The 25,888-nt window shown below is 44.7% G+C and overlaps 1 protein-coding gene across 2 annotated transcripts in view; it reads right to left on the bottom strand.

Annotated features, from left to right (window-relative positions):
* SAMD12 (sterile alpha motif domain containing 12) overlaps window positions 1-25,888 on the bottom strand; it is a 219,729-nt gene that overhangs the window by 18,993 nt on the left and 174,848 nt on the right. Inside the window, exon 5 of one of the 2 annotated variants that reach the window (XM_054017285.1) lies at window positions 10,662-10,795. The exons of the other annotated variant lie outside the window; for it this stretch is intronic. Within the exon in view, the coding sequence (XP_053873260.1) occupies window positions 10,695-10,795 (101 nt within the window). The 3' untranslated portion in view covers window positions 10,662-10,694. Of the gene's footprint in view, window positions 1-10,661; window positions 10,796-25,888 lie in introns of those variants that run through there. 2 annotated transcript variants of the gene reach the window in all.

The following is a 25,888-nucleotide window of genomic DNA, read 5'->3' as shown; positions in this document are numbered from 1 at the left end:
CCACTTTTGAGGCAAAAAACTGGGCATTTGTTCAGTTTGCTCTTGATCATCCGTTGGCAAGAGCAAACTGGACAAATGCCCAGTTTTGCTAAAAAAAAGTTGGGACGGCTGAGACAGGGCTTAAAAAAGGGACTGTTCCGGCCAAAACAGGACGTAGGGTCACCCGGATTCTGAATTTAGGTCTCATTCCCCACCTGACTTTTAACATTACCTCCCCACCAATGCATTTTGTCCATGAGCTAGTCACCACCCATACTCCTCCTGGGGTATGGCCTGGTGTCACGCATCAGGCAGCTGCCTTGGTTTCCCATCTTGGACTATTCAAATAAAACTTCACCCAGGCTTTTTGTGCTCAAAAATACCCCTCCTTGGGGACTGGGTTTATTAATATTAAATAAACTCCAAATAAAACTCAAAGTTCCAAAACAAAGCCAATCCAAATGTGCACACAAAACAAAGGGTTTTCTTCATCCTCCCAGGCCTTTGTGCCTGGGGCCTTTCTTGCTTTGGCAGGCCACCCCCAGGTCCTTGCTGGCTGAACATTCAGTCCTAACTTCCAGGGCTCTCTGTTAGCACCTGCTCACCCCAAATAGACTCTGATTTCTGAGCACCACCCACTCCCTCCCATTGTAGCTTCCTGCAGATCTTCATATGGGAAATCATATGATCACTCATGATTCTTTAGTAATCAGGGTTTGCTGGCTCTAGGCTTAGGGGCAACCCACCCTGTTATAGTCCAATAGAAAGGGGTATAGGTTAGAGACTTTCATTAATAGACTCCCTATATCCATTGACTGATACTTTAATGGACTGAACTCAGGCTCTTTGAGGGAGTTGAGATCAGTCATTAGGCTGATAAAATGTCTAAATTGAAAATTATCTAGATAAATGAGAACAGTAAATGTAAGCAGTACTGGTCCTATCAGAAAACCAAAGAGCTTAATTGTAATATAAGACTTTAAGGGACATAAGACTCAGCTCATCCCACTGTTGGAGAAGGTTATCTCTAAGACCATCCAGCACATGGGGCTTGTGGGCGAGAGGGTGATTTCCTTGAGTGAATTTCCAAAACAAAGTACTTGGCACTAAATATCAAAGTAGGAATTGCATTGTCCTTCCTTAGCCTTCTTAGCTCATTTTAGTGATCACAGAAAAAATGCTCTCGATGTAATATGGTGTAAGCTATTCCAGAAGATGGCTCTCATTCAACTTCCAATGCCCTTCACTTAATGGATCATTTCTGATTAACTGGGCCCAAGATTGTATTGAAATACCAAATAGAAAGGCCAATAATTGGCAGCTCTGAGGAGTTCCTCTGAAGAGTGGAACAGTTCCAGACACTAGGAAGTTACTTTAACTTTTGTCCTTGTCCCCTTAACCAGAGTGGTACCCAGTATTGGATGTTAACCCCAAATCTCAACTGGATCAGTGTCTCTAAAAGTTACCCCATTTGGTGCAGTTGAAGGCCTCTTCATTGAGCAAGCTCATCATTCATAGTTCCCACTCACATCTAGCCCTTCCAGTGAGATGGAACAGCATTTTAAAATTCACTGTTGGACAGCAGCCACGAACAAAATCCGATTTCAGCTTTGGTTTTCTAGCTAGCGCTTTGAGTATAAATTTAAAAATAATTCTTTAGGATGAAATCAGTTGGATGTCGTTGAAACTTGTTTGCTTCAGATTTCTGCCATACTGTGTGGACTCTGTCTGAGACGAGATCATTAGTAAAAGCTTCTTGGTACATTCTTGACAGTACCAGCATTATTTTGGATTCAAAACTTCTAAGGAATTCTACCAGGAAGTGATTAAGCCACAGACCTTTCCATCCCTCTAGTAAAAAGATAGCAATGCTGGTGTCATTATTTAAAAGCGGCGTTCCCATGGCTGCAGATTGCTCTGCTGTTGAGCGAGGTAGTCTTAACATACCATGATCTTATGGAATCCCGCATTTGTGGCTATATTGATTTATACAATTAATTGTGATAGTTTGAGACTATTTCACTGATATCTGACTTAGGAGTATGTGCACACTATGACTTTCCTAATGCAAGTCTAGCAATGATTCAGCTTTGTCGCCATGCTCGAACACTTGTTTGCTTCATATAAGAGAGCAGGACTAACCTCTGTCATGGAGTCAAGAGTCAGGGTGTATTTTATAGCCTAACCTCAGAATCAGATCAAAAAAGTTTCCTTCCCAAGAGGCCTGCTGAGCTGTGTGTGTGTGAAATGTGTGTACCCGGATGAACATTCATGGCCTGATTTTCAAAATGTGTTGAGCACCCACTGCTCCTGCTAAACAGAATGGGACGCGCTCAGTATCTTTGAAAATAAGGTCAGTCCATACTTCTACAGCACATGGAACATTGTTATGTCAATGAGACCGATGTCCCTCCTGGGAAAGCTGGGTTTTAAAGTTAGTTTAGAGGAGTGAGAAAAGACAGAGTCAGTAATGCACGTAAACTGAGCGGTACACAACAGGCACAAACAGCTCTATTTAAATAACAATAAGGATGGCAGGCGCACTGATAACAGCCACAGAATTGGAATAAATTCTGAATTTTCTGGCTTTTCTACTTTACAACCCAATCATGCAAACCCTTATTAACAGGAGTTGTCCCTATTATTATTATTTGTATCATCATATCACCTTGGAGCCCTAGTTGTGGACCAGGACCCCTTGTGCTAGGCCCTGTACAAACACAGAACACAGTCTCTGCTCAAAGAGTTTACAATCTAAGGGCCTGTCTACGCTTAAAATGCTGCAGCTGTGCTGTTGTAGTTCTTAAGTGAAGAGGCTACCTACACTGATGGGAGGGCTTCTTCTATTGGCATAGATACTTCACCTCCCCAAGAGGCAGTAGCTAGGGGTATGTCTACACTACGGGATTAATCCGAATTTATATAATTCAAATTTGGAAAACAGATTGTATAAAGTCGAATGTATGCGGCCACACTAAGCATATTAATTCGGCGGTGTGCGTCCATGTTCCAGGGCTAGCGTCGATGCAAGTAGCCAAAGCAATCACTCAGGTGCTGCTACGAAAGGTAGTGACTCTGGGAAATGTGCAGGTCATAGTGGATGGCTTTGCTGCAATGGGATTCCCTAACTGTGGTGGGGCGATAGATGGAACCCATATCCCTATCTTGGCACCAGAGCACCAGGGTACCCAGTACATAAACCGCAAGGGGTACTTTTCAATGATGCTGCAAGCACTTGTGGATCACAAGGGACGTTTCACCAACATCAACGTGGGCTGGCCGGGAAGGGTTCATGACGCTCGCGTCTTCAGGAACACTACTCTGTTTAAAGGGCTGCACCAAGGGACTTACTTTCTGGACCAGAAAATAACTGTTGGGGATGTTGAAATGCCAATAGTTATTCTTGGGGACCCAGCCTACCCCTTAATGCCATGGCTCATGAAGCCATACACAGGCAGCCTGGACAGGAGTCAGGAGCTGTTCAACTACAGGCTGAGCAAGTGCAGAATGGTGGGAGAATGTGCATTTGGCCGTTTAAAAGGTCGCTGGCGATCGTTACTGACTCGCTCAGACCTCAGCCAAACCAATCTCTCCATTGTTATTTCTGCTTGCTGTGTGCTCCACAATCTCTGTGAAAGTAAGGGCCAGACAGGGTGGGAGGCTGAGGCAAATCGCCTGGCTGCTGATTACGCACAGTCAGACACCAGGGCGATTAGAAGAGCACACCAGGAAGCGCTGTGCATCAGAGAAGCTTTGAAAACCAGTTTCATGACTGGCCAGGCTACAGTGTGAAATATCTGTTTGTTTCTCCTTCATGAAAACCCGCCCCCTTTATTGACTCATTCTCTGTAAGGAACCCACCCTCCCCCTTCCCCCAGCTTGCTTTCAAACCAAATAAAGTCACTATCATTTAAAAATCATTTATTCTTTATTAATAGATTATAAAAAGAGGGAGGGAACCCGGGTGGGGTTTGGGAGGCGGATCGGGGGGAAGGAAAAGGCCACTAAAAAAAGGTTAAAAAAATGACAGCCTTTTGCTTGGGCTGTCCACTGGGGTGGAATGGGAAGGTGTACGGAGCCTCCCCTCCCCCCCCCCCGCATTCTTACATGTCTGGGTGAGGAGGCTGTGGAACATGGTGAGGGGGGTTATACAGGGGCTGTAGCGGCACCCTGTTATCCTGTTGCCGTTCCTGAAGCTCCACCAGACGCCGGAGCATGTCTGTTTGCTCACGCAGCAGCCCCAGCGTTGCATCCTGCCTCCTCTGATCTTCCTGCCGCCACCTCTCATCTCGAGCGTCTCTCCTCTCCTCACGTTGGTCCCTCCTGTCCTCACGTTGGTCCCTCCTGTCCTCACGTTCACTGGCTTCTTTCCTATACTTTGAAACCGTGTCCTTCCACTCATACAGATGAGCTCTGTCACTGCGGATGGATTCCATGATTTCTGCAAACATCTCGTCTCGCGTCTTCTTTTTCGGACGCCTTATCAGTGACAGCCTTCGGGACAGAGGAGGGAGGCTTGAAGAATTTGCAGCTGCTGGAGGGAGGGAAAAAAGGAGAGAATTTTTTAAAAAGATACATTTTGCAGAACAATGCTTATACTCTTTCAGGGTGACCAACACAATTCAGATTACATAGCACATGTGATTTCTTTGCAAGGTCGCATTTTGCCTCTTAATATTGAGTGCCTGTGGCTTTGCTGATAGAGATCACAGACGCGGTCCGGGCAACAGAATTCGGCTTGCATGCGGCCATGGTAAGCCACTGTCTTTCGGCTTCTGCGCCCTCCTTTCCCACATACCAAGCAAAGCCGGTGCTGCGGTTTTCCTGTTAACATTCAGCAGCAGAAAACAAACTAACCCCCCCCCCCCATTCCAATTCTCTGGATGATCACTTTACCCCTCCCCCCACCGCGTGGCTGGTATCAAGGAAGATCCCTGCTAGCCAAACGCGAAAAGCTCTGGGCCAATCCTGCCCCTCCCCCCCCGCGCTTGGCTAACTGCAGGGAAGGATTTCTTTTCAGCCACAGGCAAACAGCCCAGTAGGAACTGCCACCTCTGTCCCCTTAATTAAATTCCCGTATTTCTACCAGGTTACCATGAGCGATATCACTCTCCTGAGGATTACACAGCAAGATAAAGAACGGATGTTGCTTGAATGCCAGCAAACACCGGGACCATACGCTGCAGGCTTTGTCATGCAATGATACCAGATTACTTGCTGCAAGCATGGCGCAGTCAAGTGTCCTACCATAGAGGACGGAATAAGGCTGCACTGCCCAGAAACCTTGTGGCAAGGCTTTTGGAGTACCTCCAGGAGAGCTTCATGGAGATGTCCCTGGAGGATTTCTGCTCCATCCCCAGACACGTTAACAGACTTTTCCAGTAGCTGTACTGGCTGCGAATGCATCCCAAGTCCTCAGGGCAAAGTAATCATTAAAAACCCTTGCTTTTAAAACAAGTTTTATATTTTAAAAGGTAAACTCACCTGAGGTCTCTTCCATGGGGTCGTGGTCTTGGATACTGGGTTGGGAGAGTACTTCAGTCAGGCTGAGAAAAAGATCCTGGCTGTTGGGGAGAACAGAGTGCTGGGTGCTCTCTGCAAGCTCGTCCTCCTCCTCCTCCTCTTCCCCGTCCGCAGAATCCTCAGGTGTAGCTGATGAGATTATCCCCGCCTCGGAATCCACGGTCAGAGGTGGGATAGTGGTGGCGGCCCCCCGAAGAACTGCATGGAGCTCGTCGTAGAAGCGGCATGTCCGCGGCTCTGACCCGGAGTGACCGTTTGCCTCCTTTGTTTTTTGATAGGCTTGTCTGAGCTCCTTGACTTTCACGCGGCACTGATCTGAGTCCCTATTGTGGCCTCTCTCCATCATGCCCTTGGAGATTTTTTCAAAAGTTTTTGCATTTCGTCTTTTTGAACGAAGTTCTGCTAGCACTGAATCCTCTCCCCATATAGCGATCGGATCCAGTACCTCCCGTACGGTCCATGCTGGTGCTCTTTTTCGATTATCGGCCTGCTTGGTTACCTGTGCTGATGAGCTATCTGTGGTCACCTGTGCTCTCCATGCTGGGCAAAGAGGAAATGAAATTCAAATGTTTGCGGGGCTTTTCCTGTCTACCTGGCCAGTGCATCCGAGTTCAGATGGCTGTCCAGAGCAGTCACAATGGTGCACTGTGGGATAGCTCCGGGAGCCAATACCATTGAATTGCGGCCACACTAACCCTAATTCGAAATGATAAAATCGATTTTGGCGCTACTCCGCTCGTCGGGGTGGAGTACAGAAATCGATTTAAAGAGCCCTTTATTTCGAATTAAATGGCTTTGTTGTGTGGACGGGTGCAGGGTTAATTTGATTTAACGCTTCTAAATCCGAATTAAAGTCGTAGTGTAGAGCAGGCCTAGGTCAACGGGAGAATTCTTCTGTCAGCCTAGCACTGTCTACACTGGGGTTTAACTGTGTCGTGCAGAGGTGTGGACTTTTTATACCCTGCAGCAACTGACCTAATTTCCTAATATAGACCAGGTCTAAATAAGAGTTTATAATCTAAGCAAGAAAAACCCCATTGGCAGTCTGGACTATTGATGTATATTATATTTTTGTATTAACTTAATTTTTTTCATGGCAAGTAAAAAAACAAGTGTTATCTAGATATTCTAAGGTGATGGGGGGGAGAGGAGCAAATTTTGTTTTTAACTAAGAGATTGGAACAGCTCTGCAGTGTCCCTGGTAAAAACAAAAAAAACAAGTCATTTAAATCATATCCCTATTAAGAACTGACAAGACTGAAATGGCTTCCACAGAACCATGCTAGTATCTTAAGCAAATATATAATTTAGTTGTTTTTATATAACACGGCTATTTTGTGTTCACATAACTAGGGAGTAGACAAATGGGACTTATGCCATTTGTAATGAAATTCTGGGGGGAAATATGCACTGTAATTGTAGTTCAGATATTTAAATTGAAGATACTCTATATACACGTCAGCTGAGAGAAAACAATTCAGCCTCATTAACAATAGAATTTTTGAGCTTAAGGAATAGATAAGGTAATTAAAGCCTATACAGTGTGTGCACTATCCCTTTAAAACTATTTTGGATTAATGATGACAATATTGCATTTACACAGTACCATTCTTCCAAATGGGTCCCTAAGAATATAAACCAACTGCACAATTGTATAGAAATATAGGAATTGCTTTGGCCACCACTGAAGTGCAGCCATCTCTGGCATGACATGCGTTTCTTGTAAGAATACAAGGCAATCATAGAAATGTCTGGCTGTAAAGGACCTCCAGAGGTCATCTCTCTGCACAGAGGCAGGATCAAACCAGCAGTATCACATAGCCATTTAACGTAAGAGAAGACTACAATATCCAATCAAAATAAAAAAGGGGAATTTTGGGTAGTTAGTTAACGAGTCTGAATTTGTACAGGACACTAGGATAATTCTTGCAAAAGTGCCATGGGATTTTTAATAACCACAGGTCGCCAGGAATATTTTTTTTTCCCATCTGACAGTACCCTTCAGGAGTACCTCATGCATACTGTCATACTGAAGCATCAGTTGGCACTAACTGAGAAATAAATGACCAATGACAATCAACAGCACTTCTCCGTACAACATGTATATTTTTTGTAGAGATTCCTAACTAAAAATTGACCCATTTAGTGTCTGAACACACTCAAAGAACAGTGTCACACAGTCACTTAAGGTAAAAACACAATTTTAAAATGTTTTATATGATTCAGATTCCAAGACTAGATAGGACCACTGTGATCACCTGGTCTGACCTCCTGTATAACACAGGCCATAGCATCTCCCAAAATAATTCCTTTTGAACTAGTGCAGATCTTTAAAGAAAGAAACAAAAACCAACCTTGATTTAAAATTTGCCAGTGCTGGCGAATCCATCATGACCCTTGGTAATTTTTTCCAATGGTTAAGTACCCTCAGCGTTAAAAATGTATGCCTTATTTCCAGTTTGAATTTGTCTAGCTTCAACTTCCAGCCATTGGATCGTGTTATACCTTTCTCTGCTAGACTGAAGAGCCCATTATCAAATATTTGTCTCCCACGTTGCTTCTTATAAACTGTGATCAAATCACCCTTTAAACTTCTCTTTGTTAAGCTAAAATAGATTGAGCTCCTTGAGTCTAATCACTATAAGGTATATTTTCTAACCCTTTAATCATTCTCATGACTCTTCTCTGAAACCAGTTTAACAACATCCTTCTTCAACTGTGGACACCAGAACTGGACGCAGGATTCCAGTAGTGGTCACATCAGTGCCAAGTATGTAGGTCAGAACCTCTCTTTTATGCATCCAAAGCTTCCTTTTGGCCACAACATTGCACTGGGAACTCATGTTCAGCTGCTTATCTTCCATGACCCTCAACTCTTTTTTTAGCATCACTGCTTTCCAGGATAGTCTCCTTTCCTATATGGCCTACATTCTTTGTTCCTATACATATACATTTAGCCATAATACAAATACATTGTTTGCTTCCATCCAGTTTACCAAAGTGATCCAGAGCACCCTGACTTTGCTTTTCATTATTTACCACTCCCCAATAGGATTCTATTTTTAGAGAATAAATTAACTCAGATACTTCGCCTTTTGGAGATAATGGATCACAGCAACCATCAAGAAGGTGAGAAATAATCTCCCCTGGTCCCTGTTGACTGTTCAAAGTGTTAATTGCTCTGCATTGCTTGTAAAATTGCTGACTTTGCTGTGTAATTGCTCAAGTCCTTTGCTCAACAAGTTGCCGCAGATAATATTTCTAGCATTGGCAACAAGTTGTGTTAACTCAGTGCAGACTTTACTACAGACAGGACAAAGAACTGAGGACTGGAGTGTATGTCCTTGTTCTGCTAAGTTTTTTTCCTTCCCTACGCTAATTTCACACAAATTCCACTTAAAGGTATTTTTAAAGGATATTTAAATGCACTGTTACCCATCCTGGTAGGTTTTCTTGGACTTCTCCCTTTCTATAATAATTCCATGAAGGCCCCACACTGGCTACATTCCTTCAAATGTTAATTGCTTGCCTGGGGGAAGAGTCAGGAAGCATGGATTCCTCTCCTCACCTTAGTCAACTTTGAGCACAGCATATCCAAAAGGAAATCTCACTACCAGAGGCAGTGTGGAGGAAAATTTTGACCAGTCCCAAAGGGACTGCTTTCAATCTATGTAGCTTTTGTTCCACTACAATGTTACCTCCCTCCTCATAGCAGTTATACTCACCCTTGTGGTGAGGGGTACGCAACCTCTTCTCAGGCTGCTACTGGGAGCCTGAAACTATCATCTTCGTGAGACTCCTCTACCCTGCTGGGTCAGAGCGGATTCTGTCTCTGCTCTCCTGTGTCATCACTTCCCTACATGAGTGGCCGGTGACCCAGCCTTTGGGGGACGCTAGCCCCCGGCTTCTCCCCTTCTGCCGGAGGCCCTGCCCCTTCCTCTCCCCTTGTGCCCTCTCTACCCTGCAGGAGCCCAGAACACTCCCACCATGGCCCCAGGACCAGGGCTGGACGGCGCAGCAGCAGCAGCATCTACAGCCTCAAAGTGCTGGGTGGCACGGTCCGAGCACCGGGAGGGCAGCGCGGTCCCAGCGCCAGCTGCCCCGAGTCCCTGTGATAGGCTGCCCAGCCCCAGCCAGCCTGGGCCAAGGCAGAGCACCAGGAACTGCAGGAGGGGGCCTCTTGGGGGCGCAGCATGGGTGGGGCAACGCCAGGCTGTTTGTGGAGGCACAGCCTCCCCCAGCCTATGATATCCACCGCCCATGCTTCCCTATAATACATTTTGTTAATCAGTCTATAAACTGACCCTTTCAATAGCAAATGTCATTTACTAAAATCAATTGATATAACCTAGTAGGATTAGATTTGCATTGTTTTAGTTAAGGGATGTTTATTTATAATGACTTAGGCCTTGTCCGCATTGGAGATTTGTCCTGATTCTGGCCATCCCTGGCTAGCCACAAGTGTAAGGGAACCAATACAAACCCCTAGTGTAGATATCATCTGCACCAGTGAAACTAACCCAGGTTTTGAGCAGTTTGAACAGGTCAGGGCAAATGCCCAGTGCAGATTCTTAATTTAAAATTTTTATCAATACAAATAATTTCCTCCCACCGCCTCATATCTTGCTGACTGAACAAACCAGACACCTTCTTTTGTGTACTATCAAGCTACCAGTGACTCCATCAGAGGACATTTTTACATATTCCTCCACTCCATCTCTGATGTTTGATTATGCATAATAGGCTTACCCCAGAAGGTTTTCATTTTAATGTTTCAAATTCACAAACAGTTTTATCACTTCACATTTCAACTAACATTCATGGGAAGTTTGCTGGTAGCTTTTTGGGATGAGGGTGAAATTGACATATACTGATTCTAACTGACTGAAATCAAATCTTCCTGTCTTTATTAATTTAAAAGGTGTGCTGTCAACTTGAAATCTAGTCCAGTCAAAACAAATGAGTTAAAAAAAGTGGCTTCAGGTAATTTATATGCCCCTGAATCTTCCTGCTGATTTTTGTGGGTTTTCAGTCACATTTTCCTATTTTAAAAAAATATTTCTCTCCCCCCTTCTTCCATGGAAAAGGCCCATACAACTGAAAGGGGAAACGGACTAATTGCCTGATTTTCAGAGGTACTAAGTACTCATACCCTGTTTCCCCGAAAATAAGACATCCTCCGAAAATAAGGCCTACTTACAGTTTTGCCTCTCGTTGTAATATAAGGCATCCCCCCGATAATAAGACCTCCCCGATAATAAGGCATCCACCGATAATAAGGCATTTTTCATTTCTGAAAAATAAGACATCCCCTGAAAATAAGACCTAGCGCATCTTTGGGAGCAAAAATTAATATAAGACACTGTCTTATTTTCGGGGAAACAGGGTAGCTTCCTTTGACTTCACTGGGAACTACAAGCACTTAGCACTGACAAAAAAAATCAGATTGTAAATGACTATATGGGGGAAAACAGTGAAGTTCATTATACTCAAAATTTGGACATAAAAAACTGACAATAGAAAGAAAAATATCTTTTTCCCCCTCATCCTTTCTGTTACAATATCTTAAGGTGTTACCTGTAACAAGAGCAGTTACAAAAATCAGATAGATGTACAATTTTGTGTGTGTGTTAATGTTAATAGTGGTTCTTTAAGAAATAAAGTCCTATTTTGTTCTCCTTAAGCATGTAGAAATCCTACTGACAGCAACAGGAGTTCTGTATTCCAAAGGAGAGGATGAGGCAGCCTGTATTTATTCCAACTTCCCTCTAAAACAACAACATTTTAATGCAAGTCCCCCCCATATTTAATTCTTAATAAATCAGCTTTCAATACAAAATTTACTATTCCTTTAAATGAGAAGGGTGAATACGCAAACTGTATTATAGGACCATGACTCTAAAATATTATTGAAGAATCTCTGCCAAAATACTGCTAAATAATTCCTTTCTAGTTAAGATCAAATTTATGGCTAATAGAGTAGAAGCTTGCTAATTCACACTAATGACTGCGAGATCCATTGCAAATTATTGAATTTTGCAAATAAGTGGGAAACACAATGAAAAAAGCAAGGGTAATGTATCACAAAATGCACTTTGCTCATTTATTCTGACAACTGTGGTTTCAATTATTTATAATACTTCATCATGCACTAGTAAATGTACTGTAGTCTATTTTGTAAAAATAGACATTAGTAAGATTAGAGTAATATGACATCTGCTATTACCTCTTTGGCTCAGAGGAGCACCACATTGACCAAGATTTTCAGAAGTGGGGAGCCTAAAGTTTGAGTTCTTTGTCTATAATTAAGTATGTAAATAAGTAGGCTGATTTTCAAAACTTCTGAGCACCCAGCAGCTCCCATTAACTTCGAACACCTAGATGAAAACCTCAATGGGAACATCAGGCCACTTATTTAGGTACCTAAATATGGTCTTAGGTAGCCTAAATTAAGGGCTCCATTTTGAAAGGCCTGGCCAACTTGCATCAGCCAAGATCTGATCTACTTCAAAGGGCCAAATCTTGGAGTCAGTGGGAGTTTTGCCTGCATAGGTCTATAGATATTAATCAAATATCTAAAGATTTAAAACAAACACCCCTCCTTTTAAAAAATAAAAACTTTATTTCTCCCTACTGCTATTGCAGGTCCATCTACAGAAGCAGAAGAGGAAAGCAAGCCTTCACTTCCCTAAGTGTAGTTAAACATAGTTCTGCTTTCCATACTTGAATCACAAGTGCAATGTATGTGAGCAAAGCTCATTGTACTATGGGGGAGGGGGTGGGGCGGGACAAAGCAAATTTGAATTTAGTCATTCCGGTAACAGAGTCATTTCCAGACTATTAAATACTAAGGGTGTTGGCCCGAGTTGCATCACACACAACCTACGCTGGATGAACACCATGTACTCAGCAAACGAGACGGTTGGGCATCCCAGGAGGATTAGTGTAACAGACTTGCCAGTGCATGCAGTTCTATCTGTTTTATCAAGTATATCACAATTCTGAAAGAAAAAAAAACCCAACATTTCCCCCCTTAATATATTAGCACTCATAGAGGTGCCAGATTGACAGCCCGGGAGCATAACGTTTTAATATGATCTGGAGAACAGCTCCAGTGCAGACAGCAGCTGTACAAGCTTCCCTCTCGAACTGAGCTGAAACTTGAAAGGCAATGTGAGGGAACCACTTCCAGTAGTGATTGTTCAGCTCCGTCACCATGATTTTTCAGTTCTTGACTGCTGCCTACCCTGCTAAGAATGCCAGATATGGAGGGAAACTTGTTGAGTAGGATCTGGAATGAGACCATCATTTCATTTCAGATAGCCTTCTGAACAGTCCTACTGTGACTTTAAGTCACTATCAGGGCTGGTTTTGGGGAGGCTAGGATTGCTGGCAGCTGTGCCTGTGCAAGGCATGTTGCAACTGGTTCTTGTGCAGAGAGAAAGGAGCTGGAAGGCTCATTGTGACCTCTGCCCTCCATTGCACAGCTATATAGGGCCAATCACAATCTGGTCTTCAGTGTCTTATGTTTTCACTTTAACACTGGCGACCAAAAGGGATGAAAATTCCTTCTGGAATCTACCATGAAAAAGCTCTTTGAAATTGTGTCCAAGAAATCAAAGTGATTCTTCCTTCAATATAATGTTTAGAAAAGCAAGAACTGAACCTTCTACAGCAAACTCCTGGAGCCATTCCACCTACCCTGCAGGGTGAATTGTATTGAGCAACCCTGAGTTTCTGTAAAAGAGATACTCCCTTCCTGTAGGGTAGCTGGAATTTTTAGGCTCCAGGAAACTATAGAAGAGCGCCATACTTAACAGGCAACTCAGTTTTCCAGCAGAGTGTCATTCAACCACAATTTATGGGGAAAGAAAAGATTTCCTGTAATCTGACTGTACTCACCCATCATGGGAATTCGCTTCCAGTATGCTGACTCATTTTTTGCTGTGTGTTCCTGTTTCATAGAATCATAGGACTGGAAGTGACCTCGAGAGGTCATCTAGTTCAGTCCCCTGCACTCATGGCAGGACCAAGTATTGTCTTCACCATCCCTGACAAGTGTTTATCTAACCTGCTCTTAGAAATCTCCCGTGATGGAGATTAAAAACCTCCCTGGGCAATTTATTCCAGTGCTTAACTACCCTGACTATTAGAAAGCTTTTCCTAATGTCCAACCTAAACCGCGCTTGCTGCAATTTAAGCCCATTGCTTATTGTCCTATCCTCAGAGGTTAATAAGAACAATTTTTCTCCCTCCTCCTTGCAACAACCTTTTATGTACTTGAAAACTGTTATGTCCCCTCTCCGTCTTCTCCTCTCCAAAGTAAACAAACCCAATTTTTTCAATCTTCTGTCAAAGGTCATGTTTTCCAGACCTTTAATCATTTTTGTTGATCTTCTATGGACTTTCTCCAACTTGTCCACATCTTTCCTGAAATGTGGTGCCCAGAACTGGCACACTATTCCAACTGAGGTGTGGAGTAGAGTGGAAGAATCACTTCCCATGTCTTGCTTATAACACTCCTGCTAATACACCCCAGAACGATGTTTCCTCACAGATTTTCCTCTTCTTTCCAAAATGGCATCAACTTTCCTCCACTTATTTGTGACAGGATGTACTCAAAGATGGGTCTGAATTTGGGGTATATAAACACGAATGACTTCCACCCAGCAATTTCTCTTCCCCCCACCACTTACTTATGCTCTCATTTAATTTTATAAAATGTAACCAGGAAGTCCCCTTTGAGATGTAACAACTCATTTGCATGGCAGCTCTCTGGCAGAGATGCAGTGAGCACTTACAGCTTGGATAAACAGGGCTTCGGGAGATGAAGGAGGACAGTTTGAATTGCCAGTCATGGGCGGCAGGTATAAGAGGTCAAAGGAAGCTAAGCCTCCCCTGATACAGCCACCGCCACCCCATGTCTGGACCGTGATGACCGCACCTGCGTTCCGCCTCTTCCACTTCCTGCTCCGCCCCTTCCCTGAGGCCCCTACCGCTGCCTGGTGAGTCCCTCCTCTCCTCCACTCCACCTTCCTCTCTGGAAGTCCCTGCCAGCCACTGTCTCCCTCCTCACTCCCCCTCACCCATAAGACCCCTCCCACCCACTGCTTGCCGCGTTCCTCCTCTCCTCCATCCACTTCCCTGTGATACCCTCCCTCTCTGCTGCTTGCCACGTCACTCCTCACATTCCCACCCCCGCAGGGGAGGGGGGTGAAGGAGAGGAGGGATGTAGAGAGTGCAAGCAGTGGGGGCCTCACGGGGGAGGAGTGGAGGGACGTGGCAGGCGGGGGGGAGCTGAGCGGGGAGAGGGGAGTCTGGGGCAGAGCAGGGGTGGGGCCTAGGGTGGAATGTGGGCAGGACTCTGGGCAGAAAAGATGGGATAGGGAGCTAGCCTCCCCCAGGGGAAGCTTCACCCGCCGCCCATGTTGCCAACACTGGAGTACAGACAAGAGAACACTGACAACTAGTTGGCTTTAAAGAGTCCCTGTCAGGTGGCGTTCAGTTTCATTCAAGTGTTGCTCACACTTGACACACACCTTTACCAACTTTAAAAGCTATTAAAGGGTTAACCCCCACCGTGTGTGTGTTTCAATAGGTACAATTCAACAGTTAATTTTTAGATGCCTTGGGCTTCCATGGTTTTACACCCTGATGAAGCTCAAGGTCAAAGAGGGAGTTGGATTGTAGCTGGATTCTCGGAGCAGGAAGATGGTTGGGACTGGAGGATTTGCTTTCCACCATAGGCTCCTCCTGTGTACTGAGAGCTGCCCTGATAAAAACACTGCAACATTCTAAAGAAATAAGCCAGAGCTCTGAAACACTGCTATTGTAAGCTGGAGTTTTGGACTATTATTGCAGAATACCGTGGTACCTTTTTTAGGATTATTCACACCAGTTTCTCCTTCCTTGTTCCTTGCAGTGGTCCAAATCCTTCCTTTAAGCAAGAAGTGAAAGTAGACTCCTATTTAAAACCTAAAATACACCTACTACATTGAGATTTTTGAGGGGATAGTCTTCCACACCCTGCAGAATGGGTCTATTTATGGTCAACATGAGATCATAGTACAGTGTCTGTACAACCCCCAGGAGACCAAAACAAAACTGCTGTCAACTAGCATTTGCTAAACTGGGATTGCTCTGGGGGTTTGTGCACACAGAAAATTATTAAACACACTTAAACTATAAATAGTAATGAACTGAAAGTAGTAGCTCTTCTTAAGGTCAGCAAAAGTGAATCCTAAACTGGTGCAGTTTTATAGTTAAATTACAAAGCACTCAACCTAAAATTAACTTCCTCTGGGCAATCTTAAAATAGTTGATTGCTGGATCTGAGCTGATGGGTGTTCTCTGTTAGTTGCTCCTGATGAAATATAAAAGTGGTTTATTGCATCTATAATTATATAAAAACTTTGCCCAGTACTTTTCTCTGCTGACTGGAGGAGTCAAGTTTAGATGTATATGAAATACAGTGATGAATATGAAAAAGGCATAAAGCAATGTAAACAGTATCAAACTTTCTGAAACTAGTCTGCTACTCAGACTTACAGTTCATACAATGCAGGTGTGTGTGATTATATATGTTCATATACAAATATTTAAAGGAACCACCAAGGCACATAACTTTAAGTGATCCTGTTATTATAACCCTCGTGCTCTCCTTCCTCCCCGTCCCCGCTGTTTGTCACTATCACTCAAAAAATCAAAAGTCAGGCCCTGAAAAAAAATAATGAGGTTGGCTTAAAAATCATGATTATAAAAAAAATAAACTTGAGGGGTTTATTTGCCTTCTGGTTATTGAGCCTTTAGGAGTCCCGGTTTCAGGTTGTTTTCTACCATAGTGAGGGCTAGAAAGTTCCTGAGATTCTCATGTAATCACCTGACTTCAAAAGTTGGAGCCTGTAGAAAACAACAAATATCATGAGAGTCATGATAAAACCATAAGAGCTGGCAATTCTGTTTTAAGGGTTTGAAAGCTGATACCATCTCTTTGGTTGCAGATTGTGTAGCTAAACTTTTAAGTAAGGTGCATATATAACTCTGGTGTCAAGTATGAGAGGGGTAGCCGTGTTAGTCTGAATCTGTAAAAAGCAACAGAGGGTCCTGTGGCACCTTTAAGACTAACCGAAGTATGGGAGCATAAGCTTTCGTGGGTGAATGCCCACTTCATCAGACGCAAGATATATAACTCTGGCCTCACCAAATTCATGGTCCATTTTGGTCAATTTCACGGTCATAGGATTTTAAAAATCATAAATTTCATGATTTCAGGTATTTAAATCTGGAATTTCACAGTGCTGTAATTGTAGGGGTTCTGACCCAAAAAGGAATTGTGCGGGGGTTACAGTACTGCTATCCATACTTCTGCACTGCTGCTGCTGACGGCTTTGCCTTCAGAGCTGGGAGGCCGGAGAGTGGCGGCTACTGGCTGGGAACCCAGCTCTGAAGGCAGAGCCGCCGCCAGCAGCAGTGCAGAGGTAAGGATGGCACGGTATGGTATTGCCACCCTTACTGCTGCCTGCAGAGCTGGACCCTCAGTCAACAGCCGCCACTCTCTGGCCACCCAGCTCTGAAGGCAGCAAAAGAAGTAAGGGTGGCAATACCGCAACTCCCTTACAATACCCTTTCAACCCTCCTGCAACTCCAGTTTTCCAGTTTATCGAAAATTCCAGTACTTTCCTAAGACCAGTGAACACCCTGTTAATGTTACTGCCGATTTTGGCATAGAGCCATACAACTATGAGAGACAGGGTTATCACATTCTGGTGTAGATTCTTTTTGTTGAAACTTTCAAAAATAACATCTAATACAAAGCAAACTCTTGAAAAATTAAAATACAAATAAAACACTAAGAAATAAGGCATGTGTAAGACTGAGAGAGATAAGGTGGGTGAGATGATATCTTTTATTGGGCCAACTTCTCTTGGTGGAAGGGACAAGTTTCCTAGCTTAACAGAACTTCTTTAGGTTTGAAAGTAACCAGAGTGTTACAAGAAGAACTCTGTGAAGCTCGAAAACTTCCATCATCAGAAGTTGGTCCAATAAAAGAGATTATGTCACCTACCTTGTCTCGCTCAGATTCTGGGACAAACACAAATATACATTGTAGAGTTGTTGTAAGATTCATGTTTTTAAATCTCAGTTGGGGAAGGAGTCACATTTTAGTTTATAAATCCTTAACAAGGATTAAATTGCTAACTGTAAAGCTGAAAAGAGGAAAATTAAAATTAAAATGGAAGCATTGTGCAACTCATTTGTCCAATGTCAGAAAAGGGAAAAACATCCTCATACGTGTTTCCCTAAGTTTGTCCTGGTAGACAAATTCAATGAAGGGAAGAAAACAGTGAAATTGTTGCAAACATCAGAAGTCAGATTATTAAAAATTCTCCGTTAAATCTTTTTCCCAAGGACACAAAGTCACTCTTTTTCCAGGCAATGGGCTAATTTTAGATGCCTATACGACAAGCTGCAACTAGTGGAAATAAAAGACTGAGAAGTGCACTTCAACATGTACAAATTTAGATTTTTATAGTACATTCATTTTTCTGCAGTCTGTGTCTGGGTTTGCCAGTGAGGAAATATATGGATGTATCGTATATATTTTTCACTTTCATTTTGAAAAGAACTCAGTCTAAGATTTTCAGAATTTTAGGCTCCTAAATCCATATTATGGCACCTGCAGAAGTGGACCACTCACTCACTTCCACCTAGGTAGATGGGAAGAGTAGGGTTTTCAGCACTTTTGAAACTTAGGCTACTTATTTAAGTGCCAAAATTTGAATTTAGGAGCATTACTCTAAGCTCCTATTTTTGCAAATCTTGCCCCCCCAGTCTCTAACTTCTATTGAATGGAAAGGTCTAGTCGTCCTGTAATGAATTGGTGGATTTTATACCTCACAAGGGGCTCCTCCAGTCTTACTGATCATGCTGCATGCTCTGCCCACTTTGAAGTGGGAAACAAACTTTAGTTCTAGCAAGTCTTATTAGCTGTTTCAATGTCATTGTTTCTTTCAGCAATGACAATTAATTTCAGATTTCTACTCTTGTACTTGTTCTCTGTGGCCTCTAATTTCCTAGGTAAAGCAATGTTACCCTTTACCGCTAAAGCAGAAACATACTTAATGCTGTCTAATTCAACTCTTAAAGAGGGAACATATGGTTGGAGAGTTTCCTTCAAGTTTTTCCATTTTGCCCTTCAATTTCACTATCTATGGTGCACAGGCAATTAGCATCAAATCTTTGCTTCACAGATTCTATGGTGTTTAATGTTTTCAAAGGGACATTAGATATTGAACAATACCCTATAAGTCCACCGAACTGCAGGCACATAGTAGATGAGTTCACAGGAAATGCTTTTCCCTTCTGTGTTTAACTTGAGCTTAGAACTCAATCTAGTGGTCTGGCTTAGTGTCTGAGAAGAAGGTTAGGATACTAGGCTGGGTAATGGAAGACGCTGCTTCAATTCCCATCTCTACCACAGACTTCCTGGGCCTAACCCCTTCCTGGGTTCTAGGGTGGGGCCAGAAATGAGGGGTTTGGGGTGTAGGAGAGTGCTCTGGGCTGGGAGCAAGCGGTTTGGAGGGGGGAGGGGGCTCAGGGCTGGGGCAGAAGGTTCGGGCGCGGGAGGGGGGTCAGGGGTGCAAGCTCCGGGGTCCTGGGAGCAGCGGCATGTCCCCCTTCCGGCTTCTATGTGGAATCGTGGCCAGGTGGCTCTGTGCGCTGCCCCCGTCCAGAGGTGTCACCCCTGCAGCTCCCATTGGCCGCGGTTCTTGGCCAATGGAAGCTGCAGAGCTGAGGCTTGGGCAGCGTGTGGAGCCCCTTGGCTGTCCCTATGTGTAGGAGCCGGAGGGGGGACATGCCATTGCTTCTGGGAGCCGCATGGAGCCATGGCAGGCAGGGAGCCTGCCTAAGCCCCACTGTGCTGCTGACCGGACTTTTAACGGGACGGTCAGCGGTGCAGACCGGCGCTGTCAGGATCCCTTTTTGACCGGGTGTTCCAGTCGAAAACCGGACACTTGCAACCCTCCAGACTTCCCTGGCTTAGGCTGTGGTGCCGCCCACATTCTCCACCATGAAGCGGGCGGGGAATCAGCTCCAGCCGCGGGGCAGCTCAGGCCGGTGCTCGGGTTAGACGGGGCAGCTAGGGTCAGCCAGCTGGGGTTGGGCCTGCCACTGTGGCCTGGGGTGGCTCAGGGGTTGCCCAGATGGGGTCAGGCCAGCCAGGGCGACTCAGGGGGAGGGGCCTTGGGTGGAAGGGGCGGGGTCGGCAGCCTAGCCTCCCTGAAGTGGTATGTTCACCCACCTCCCATGCCTAGAGAGGTTGTGGAATCTCCATCATTGGAGATTTTTAAGAGCAGGTTAGACAAACACCTGTCGGGGTGGTGTATAATACTTAGTCCTGTGTTGAGTGCAGGGGACTGGACAAGATGATCTCTTGAGGTCCCTTCCAGTCTTAGGATTCTACGATTGGCCTAAATCCTGATTGAAAGTGCAATATATGGCATAACTTTATGAACCCTTTTAATATTCAGGAGAGAACATTTTCCCATTCATAAATGGCTCTTTGAAAATCCTCTGGTTTGCTAATTTGCTTGTTTTCATCTTCTAGATATCCAATTTGTTGTCTTGAATGTGAACTCTCAGAAATGCATCCTAATGGTACACAGCAGCAACGCAAACTTCTTCATAATACCCCAATCATAAACTTGACTTGTATCTCTGAATATTGTCTTTCTTTATAAGAAGGGAAATTCAAAACATCAAAATCATTTAACACTTGGTGGTGCCAGAGTTACCACCAATTTAATTTTTCAAAAATTAACCTATTGCTCATTTGATACTAAAGTGCATGGTGAAGATCAAAGTTTTTTTCTCTAACAAGTTACTGAATATAGCAGAACAGCTGCCATGGTCAGTGCTGCAGGAAAAGCAGCAATTTAATAAAGAATAAAGTGATAATTATCTGGCAGCCTGATTCATTTTAAGATATGGCCTCTTCAATGAATGGAATGAACACACACACGCTCTTTAACTGATAACTGAAACTCTTCCTTGGGCTAACTAAATATTCAGATGACTGAATTTTCATTAAAAAAAGAAAAAAAAATCAAGTTGTGATATAATCCCCTGAGGAAAATAAGCTTCAGTTCTAAGCAGCCATATTTCATTTTACATTCTCCTCTCCTATCTTCTCAAGAAGCCTACATTTTATATTTGATCCATGCTTGTGCCAGAAATCTCTTCCAAAGCAGGTAACATTAACATTCTTCTAAGAAAAGAAAAAATAAAGATATATTTGTGCAGAATCACATGCTAAAGCATTTTCCGAAATACTGTAAAATAAACCTACCTTAAAATGGGTATTTTCGTCAACAAATAGTATTACTCATATTTCAAAGCCTTCACTTTAATTTCAAAGCATTAAACACTCATGAAATGATGTGCTCCAGCTGTGTTTGTTGACTGCTTTTACCAGGTAAGGTGCTTAGGGCTGCATTTTGTTATCAGTTACACCAGTGTATACCTGAAACAGCTGTGGACCAACCCTGGTGTAACAGAGTAGAATGTGGTCTTTGGTGTTCTTGTTACTCCAAGTTTCAGAGTCTAAAGAACTCTGATACTTCTCTGAGCTCTAACCTCTCAAGAGCAGAGATGTTATCTGAATACAATTTAACAGTGGACTAGCTTGTCCCTTTACTTGTAAAAAGTTGCTGCGGGGAGGGAGGAAATCCTCATAGATATTATCTCACACTATGCCATTGGGATGGGATTAGGTTCCCTGTAGAGGGGTTTGGCAAGGGCTCGTCCCTCTCCGGGGTGGCGGGGAACCACACTGCCTCGCTACTTCCTTTCAGTTGTGACAGGGAATTAGCCTGACCACGGGAGTCTCTCGTCGCAGCAGCAGTAGAGGCAAAACATAACGGTTATTCACACCCGGTCGGTGGGCAGTAGTGAGTTATGGGCTCAGGTCCTCAGACAGGAGCTGAGCAACTGTTATATAATGAGCAGGCCCCGGCCCTGGGTCAGGGCAGGGCAACAAAGAGTCAATGGCTCAGGCCCTCAGGCAGGGGCTGAGCAAACAGTTATATTCAGCAAGTCCAGACTCTTGGCTCCAAAGGGTCTGCTGGGCGGCTGTTCTTCTAGTGAGTTCTGGGATTGGGCTTTTATACTTCCTGTCCTGTGCCTTGACTTCTGGGGGGCGGGCACAGGATTCACTGACTCCGCCCACTTTGGTGTCTGGAGAGGTTCGTCACTCTCTGGGGTGGCGGGGAACCACACTGCCTTGCTACACTCCCATTATGAACCGTGTGGGGAACAAACCAGATAGACTTTGGGTGATATGAAAGTAGGGTTACCATATCTGAACTTTCAAAAAAGAGGACACTCGGGGGGAGGGGGGGAGGATAGCCCCGCCCCCTAGCCACTCCCTCCCACTTCCCGCCCCCTGACAGCCCCCCCAGAACCCCCGACCCATCTAACCCCCCCTGCTCCCTGACTGTCCCAACCCCTCTCCACACCCATGCCCCCGACAGCCCCCCCAGAACTCCCGACCCATTCACCCTGTCCCCTGACTGCCCCCCTTCTCCAACTCCCCGACCCCCTTATCGTGCCGCTCGGCTTAGAGCAGGTGTCTGGCTCTGCCCCTCCCAAGCGGCAGGCTGAGGAGGAGGGGAAAGTGGGGGAGGGGCTCTGGCTGCTGCTGCCAGCCCCGCCGCCGCGTTCCCTCACAGGCGCACAGCCCTGCCCCCGCAGCGCTGCTGAGCGGTTAAGGCTGCAGGGGATGGGGGCGCCGGGAAGGGGCTTTGACTGCCGAGGCCCCAATGCGAGCGGCGCTTGGCCACCCTGTCAGCCACTTTTCGGTCGATAAATAGCCGACTGGGGGGAAATCCCGGACATTTTTAGAAATCCCCCCCGGACGGCTATTTAAAGAGCGAAAAGCAGGACATGTCCGGGGAAATCTGGACATATGGTAGCCCTAAATGAAAGTCCATTGCTATCTGCACTGAAGCCCTGTGTCCCTACTCTGGCTCTAATTCCTGGATTCCCTACAAAGGAAGTAATATTGCTAAGTTTCCTGGTCTGGCAATGTGTTAATCCACTCTGCCGATCTTGTGTCTTGACTACTATCACTTCCTCCTCCTTCCCAACCTTGACTGCTGCCATCTATTCTTACCCCTTCCACTCCATTCAAAGTGCTGCAAAGTCATCCTCCTGTTCCACTGCTTTGACTATGTCTCCCAATCACCTTGAAGTCCCTACACAGGCTCCCCCTTCTCCACCTCATGAAACTCAGACTTCTCACCTCACCTTCCAAGTCCTGCAGAATCATGCCCTTCCCTACCTATGTCCCCTCTTATCTTATTGTGGTCAACTCCACCAACAATGCCAGCCTCAACAGTCTCACATGCGGTCACAGGGCTGGCTGGGGATCCCTTCTAGCCACCCACCAGACTGCTGAGAAGGGAATTTGAGCCTCCCCGTTTCTGGATCCCAAGGTATTTTCATGCCCCTGGAGCCTGAACAGAGTCCAGTTACTGCCCCAATCTCAGGGTCTGTGAGCATGCTCTCAGGATGCAGGCCTTCTGTCTGGCAACCCCTTCTGAGAGCTGGAACCTGCTGTCCAGCTATCTAACCCCTGTGGGGCACAGCAATGACCCTTCAGATATCTCCATACTTAAACACACCCTGTCCCAGAACTCCACTGTGAAAGTGTGAAGCTTCAGGCTTATCTCTCTCAGGGGAAGTTAGTAGCTATGAAGCAGTTAACATACAGAGAGAGACACTTTGCACAGAGACTAAATACATTTATGCTCCTTTATACTTAATCATACACACAAAGCAATAAACAGTACATGCACAGCCCTGCATTCGTTTCCTCACTTTCTAGCTCACCCTTCTCTTGGGAGTTCTTAGGGACTATCAATGTCCAGATAGGGAGTCTCCTGTCTCATGAGGCATTATATGTGCAACTGGATCGATTCTCCCTCATGGACTGGAGAAAACGGCCTCTGAATAGCATAGCTTCTGTCCTTTTAAAACTCCTTAGCCCCTTCTGTCAGGTGACACCTTGCTAGCTTTTCCTCATGAGTACAAACTCCTGCCAGGTGACTTTGTTGCCAAGGTTCCCTCTCCTCTAACAAACCAGTTCCTCTGGGTTGGGGCCAGTCTTTTGTCTAGAGTGACTAGAATTCCAATGATTGGATACTTAAAGTCAACTATTGTCAGCCCTGTATCTCTATGTGGCGGGATGTCAACCCAAATAGAAGCAAGTAGATGATAAAGAATAGGAGCGGCGGAAGCGCCCTAAAAGTAGGGGGAAACACAGGTGCCCAAACCATGGCCCCACCCCCGTGCCACCCCTTCCCTCCAAACCCCTAGGCAGCCCCTTTCCCTGAGCCCCCGACCCCTGCCTCCCCTTCTCCTTGAGCCCTCACCCACAGAGCGCCCCTCCCTCCAAAACCCTGCCCTGCCTCTTCTCCCAAGGCTTGGATCCCACACCACCTCTTCCCCCCAAGATCCCGCCCTGTTTGATCCTCTCTTCCCCCTGCTCACTCCTTACAGCTGGTAAAAAGTGGGAGGGCCTTGGCCCCCTGGCGTCCCCTGTTCCAGCACCCCTGATATAGAAAGCAAAAGATTACACCTTCAAAATGGAGTCTGCAGCTTGGTAAAGATACCTAGAGTTCATAATCTCACATGCAATTCATAATTTTTACAGACAGATTCCCAAATCAACACCTGAGCACCTCCATGCTTTCTCCAAAGCTGCAAAAACAGGAGGCAAAAACAAAAAGAATTCTGTGCCAAGATCTGGAAAGCCACCATATTATCCACCTTCAAATGCTTTCTTAAAATCACCTCTGCCACAGTGCCTACAGAAATCTGCCACCTGACAATGGCTAGGTAGCTGGTGAGCTGCGATTTCTTTGATTGCTGCTACTGAATGGCTTACTATACATAAGAATTATGCACACAGCTCATCTATATTAAAACACTCTGACCTCTTGTTTGTCTCCTTCACCTGTCAGACTGTAAACTCTCTGGAACAGGGACTGTCATTTAGCTTATGTTTGTACAGTGCCCAGCACAATGGGGCCTGACCTGGTCAAGACCTGGTCACGGCAGAGCTGGGACTGCTGCTGATTGAACAGGGAAGGGAAAGGAGCAGGTTGGCAGTTTGCAGATGTGTGGCACTTGCACATTGTCAAGTGCCACACATCTCTGGAGGGACCAGAGGAACAAGAGGGGGAAAGCGAATAGGTTTAGAGGAGGCCAGGAAGGGCATGATGGAGAAAGGAAAGCAGCAGAAAAAAAACTAATCATCTTCCAGCACTGTCCAAATCTCTCAGAAAGCTCTGCCTGCAACTTGGAAGCTCAAAAAATACTCAAAGCGATACTATATTTTGTTATTTGGCTATGGAAGAAAAAGTGGAAAAGGCAAAGATGGTGGTGGGGGAGACTTTTCTGGATAGTCTCTCTCTATATGGAGTTTCAACCAAATTTTAATGGCAGTGTTATGTAAGCCCCTGAATAGTGGACTCTCTGGAGTAACGGCTGAAAGACCATTATGTGCATAACGGTGCAAATGTAACCAATCTTCCTTAGGCAGGTAGCAGGGATCATATTAATGAATCATATGCTAGCAAAATAAGAAGAATACTTGAACCCCCGTGTGTACCTCAGGCTGTCTATATGATATTGAGGCACGCTCTTTGGGTAGGACAAAAAAAAAACAAACAAACCCAAAAAAGCCTTGCTAATATTTTAAAAAGTCATACATTCAAATTAGATAGTTTAATACCTAATGCTGGTCTCCATCCTTCTTGCACACTGACAGTTTCTTATTCATACTCCCTAACCTCTGCCATGGAGCCTTCTGGAACACAGTTATCTACCATTTGAAGTAAAGCAGTAAGTCTATTACTTGGTAGCAGGAACAGATTATTATTCTCCAAGATGATCAACCCCTAATGGGGAACATACCACATTTAGCCAGTTACATAAACTGCACTGATGTAACGTTCTCTCCTCAGGACATTCTCTATCAAAAAATGTAGCTTCTTTGTTGAACATCTGTTTGTCTTATAATAGTAAAAAGGCATCCTTAACAGCTCAAAATCCTACCTACCATTTTGTCATCCATTTTGTCTTAAGTAACTACACACACCATTTAGCATATAGGTCTAAATATACTTCTGCAGGCGACGGAGACTTGAAAGGATTCCTTAAGATATACACTTAAAATGTCCTTCCTTCAACAGACACACACAGCTACTGCGCCACCACACATCTATTTATTCCTATAATCAGCCTCCAAATTTTTCAGTGAGTTCTACACTAAGCAAAATGGAGTGTTACAGCTAGCAAATCATCAACACCACAATATTGG

This window comes from Malaclemys terrapin, chromosome 2 (assembly GCF_027887155.1).
Source record: "Malaclemys terrapin pileata isolate rMalTer1 chromosome 2, rMalTer1.hap1, whole genome shotgun sequence".
Classification (NCBI taxonomy): Eukaryota; Metazoa; Chordata; order Testudines; family Emydidae; genus Malaclemys; species Malaclemys terrapin.
Note: the sequence above shows the minus strand (reverse complement) of the source record. Positions and strands in the feature narration are given on the sequence as shown.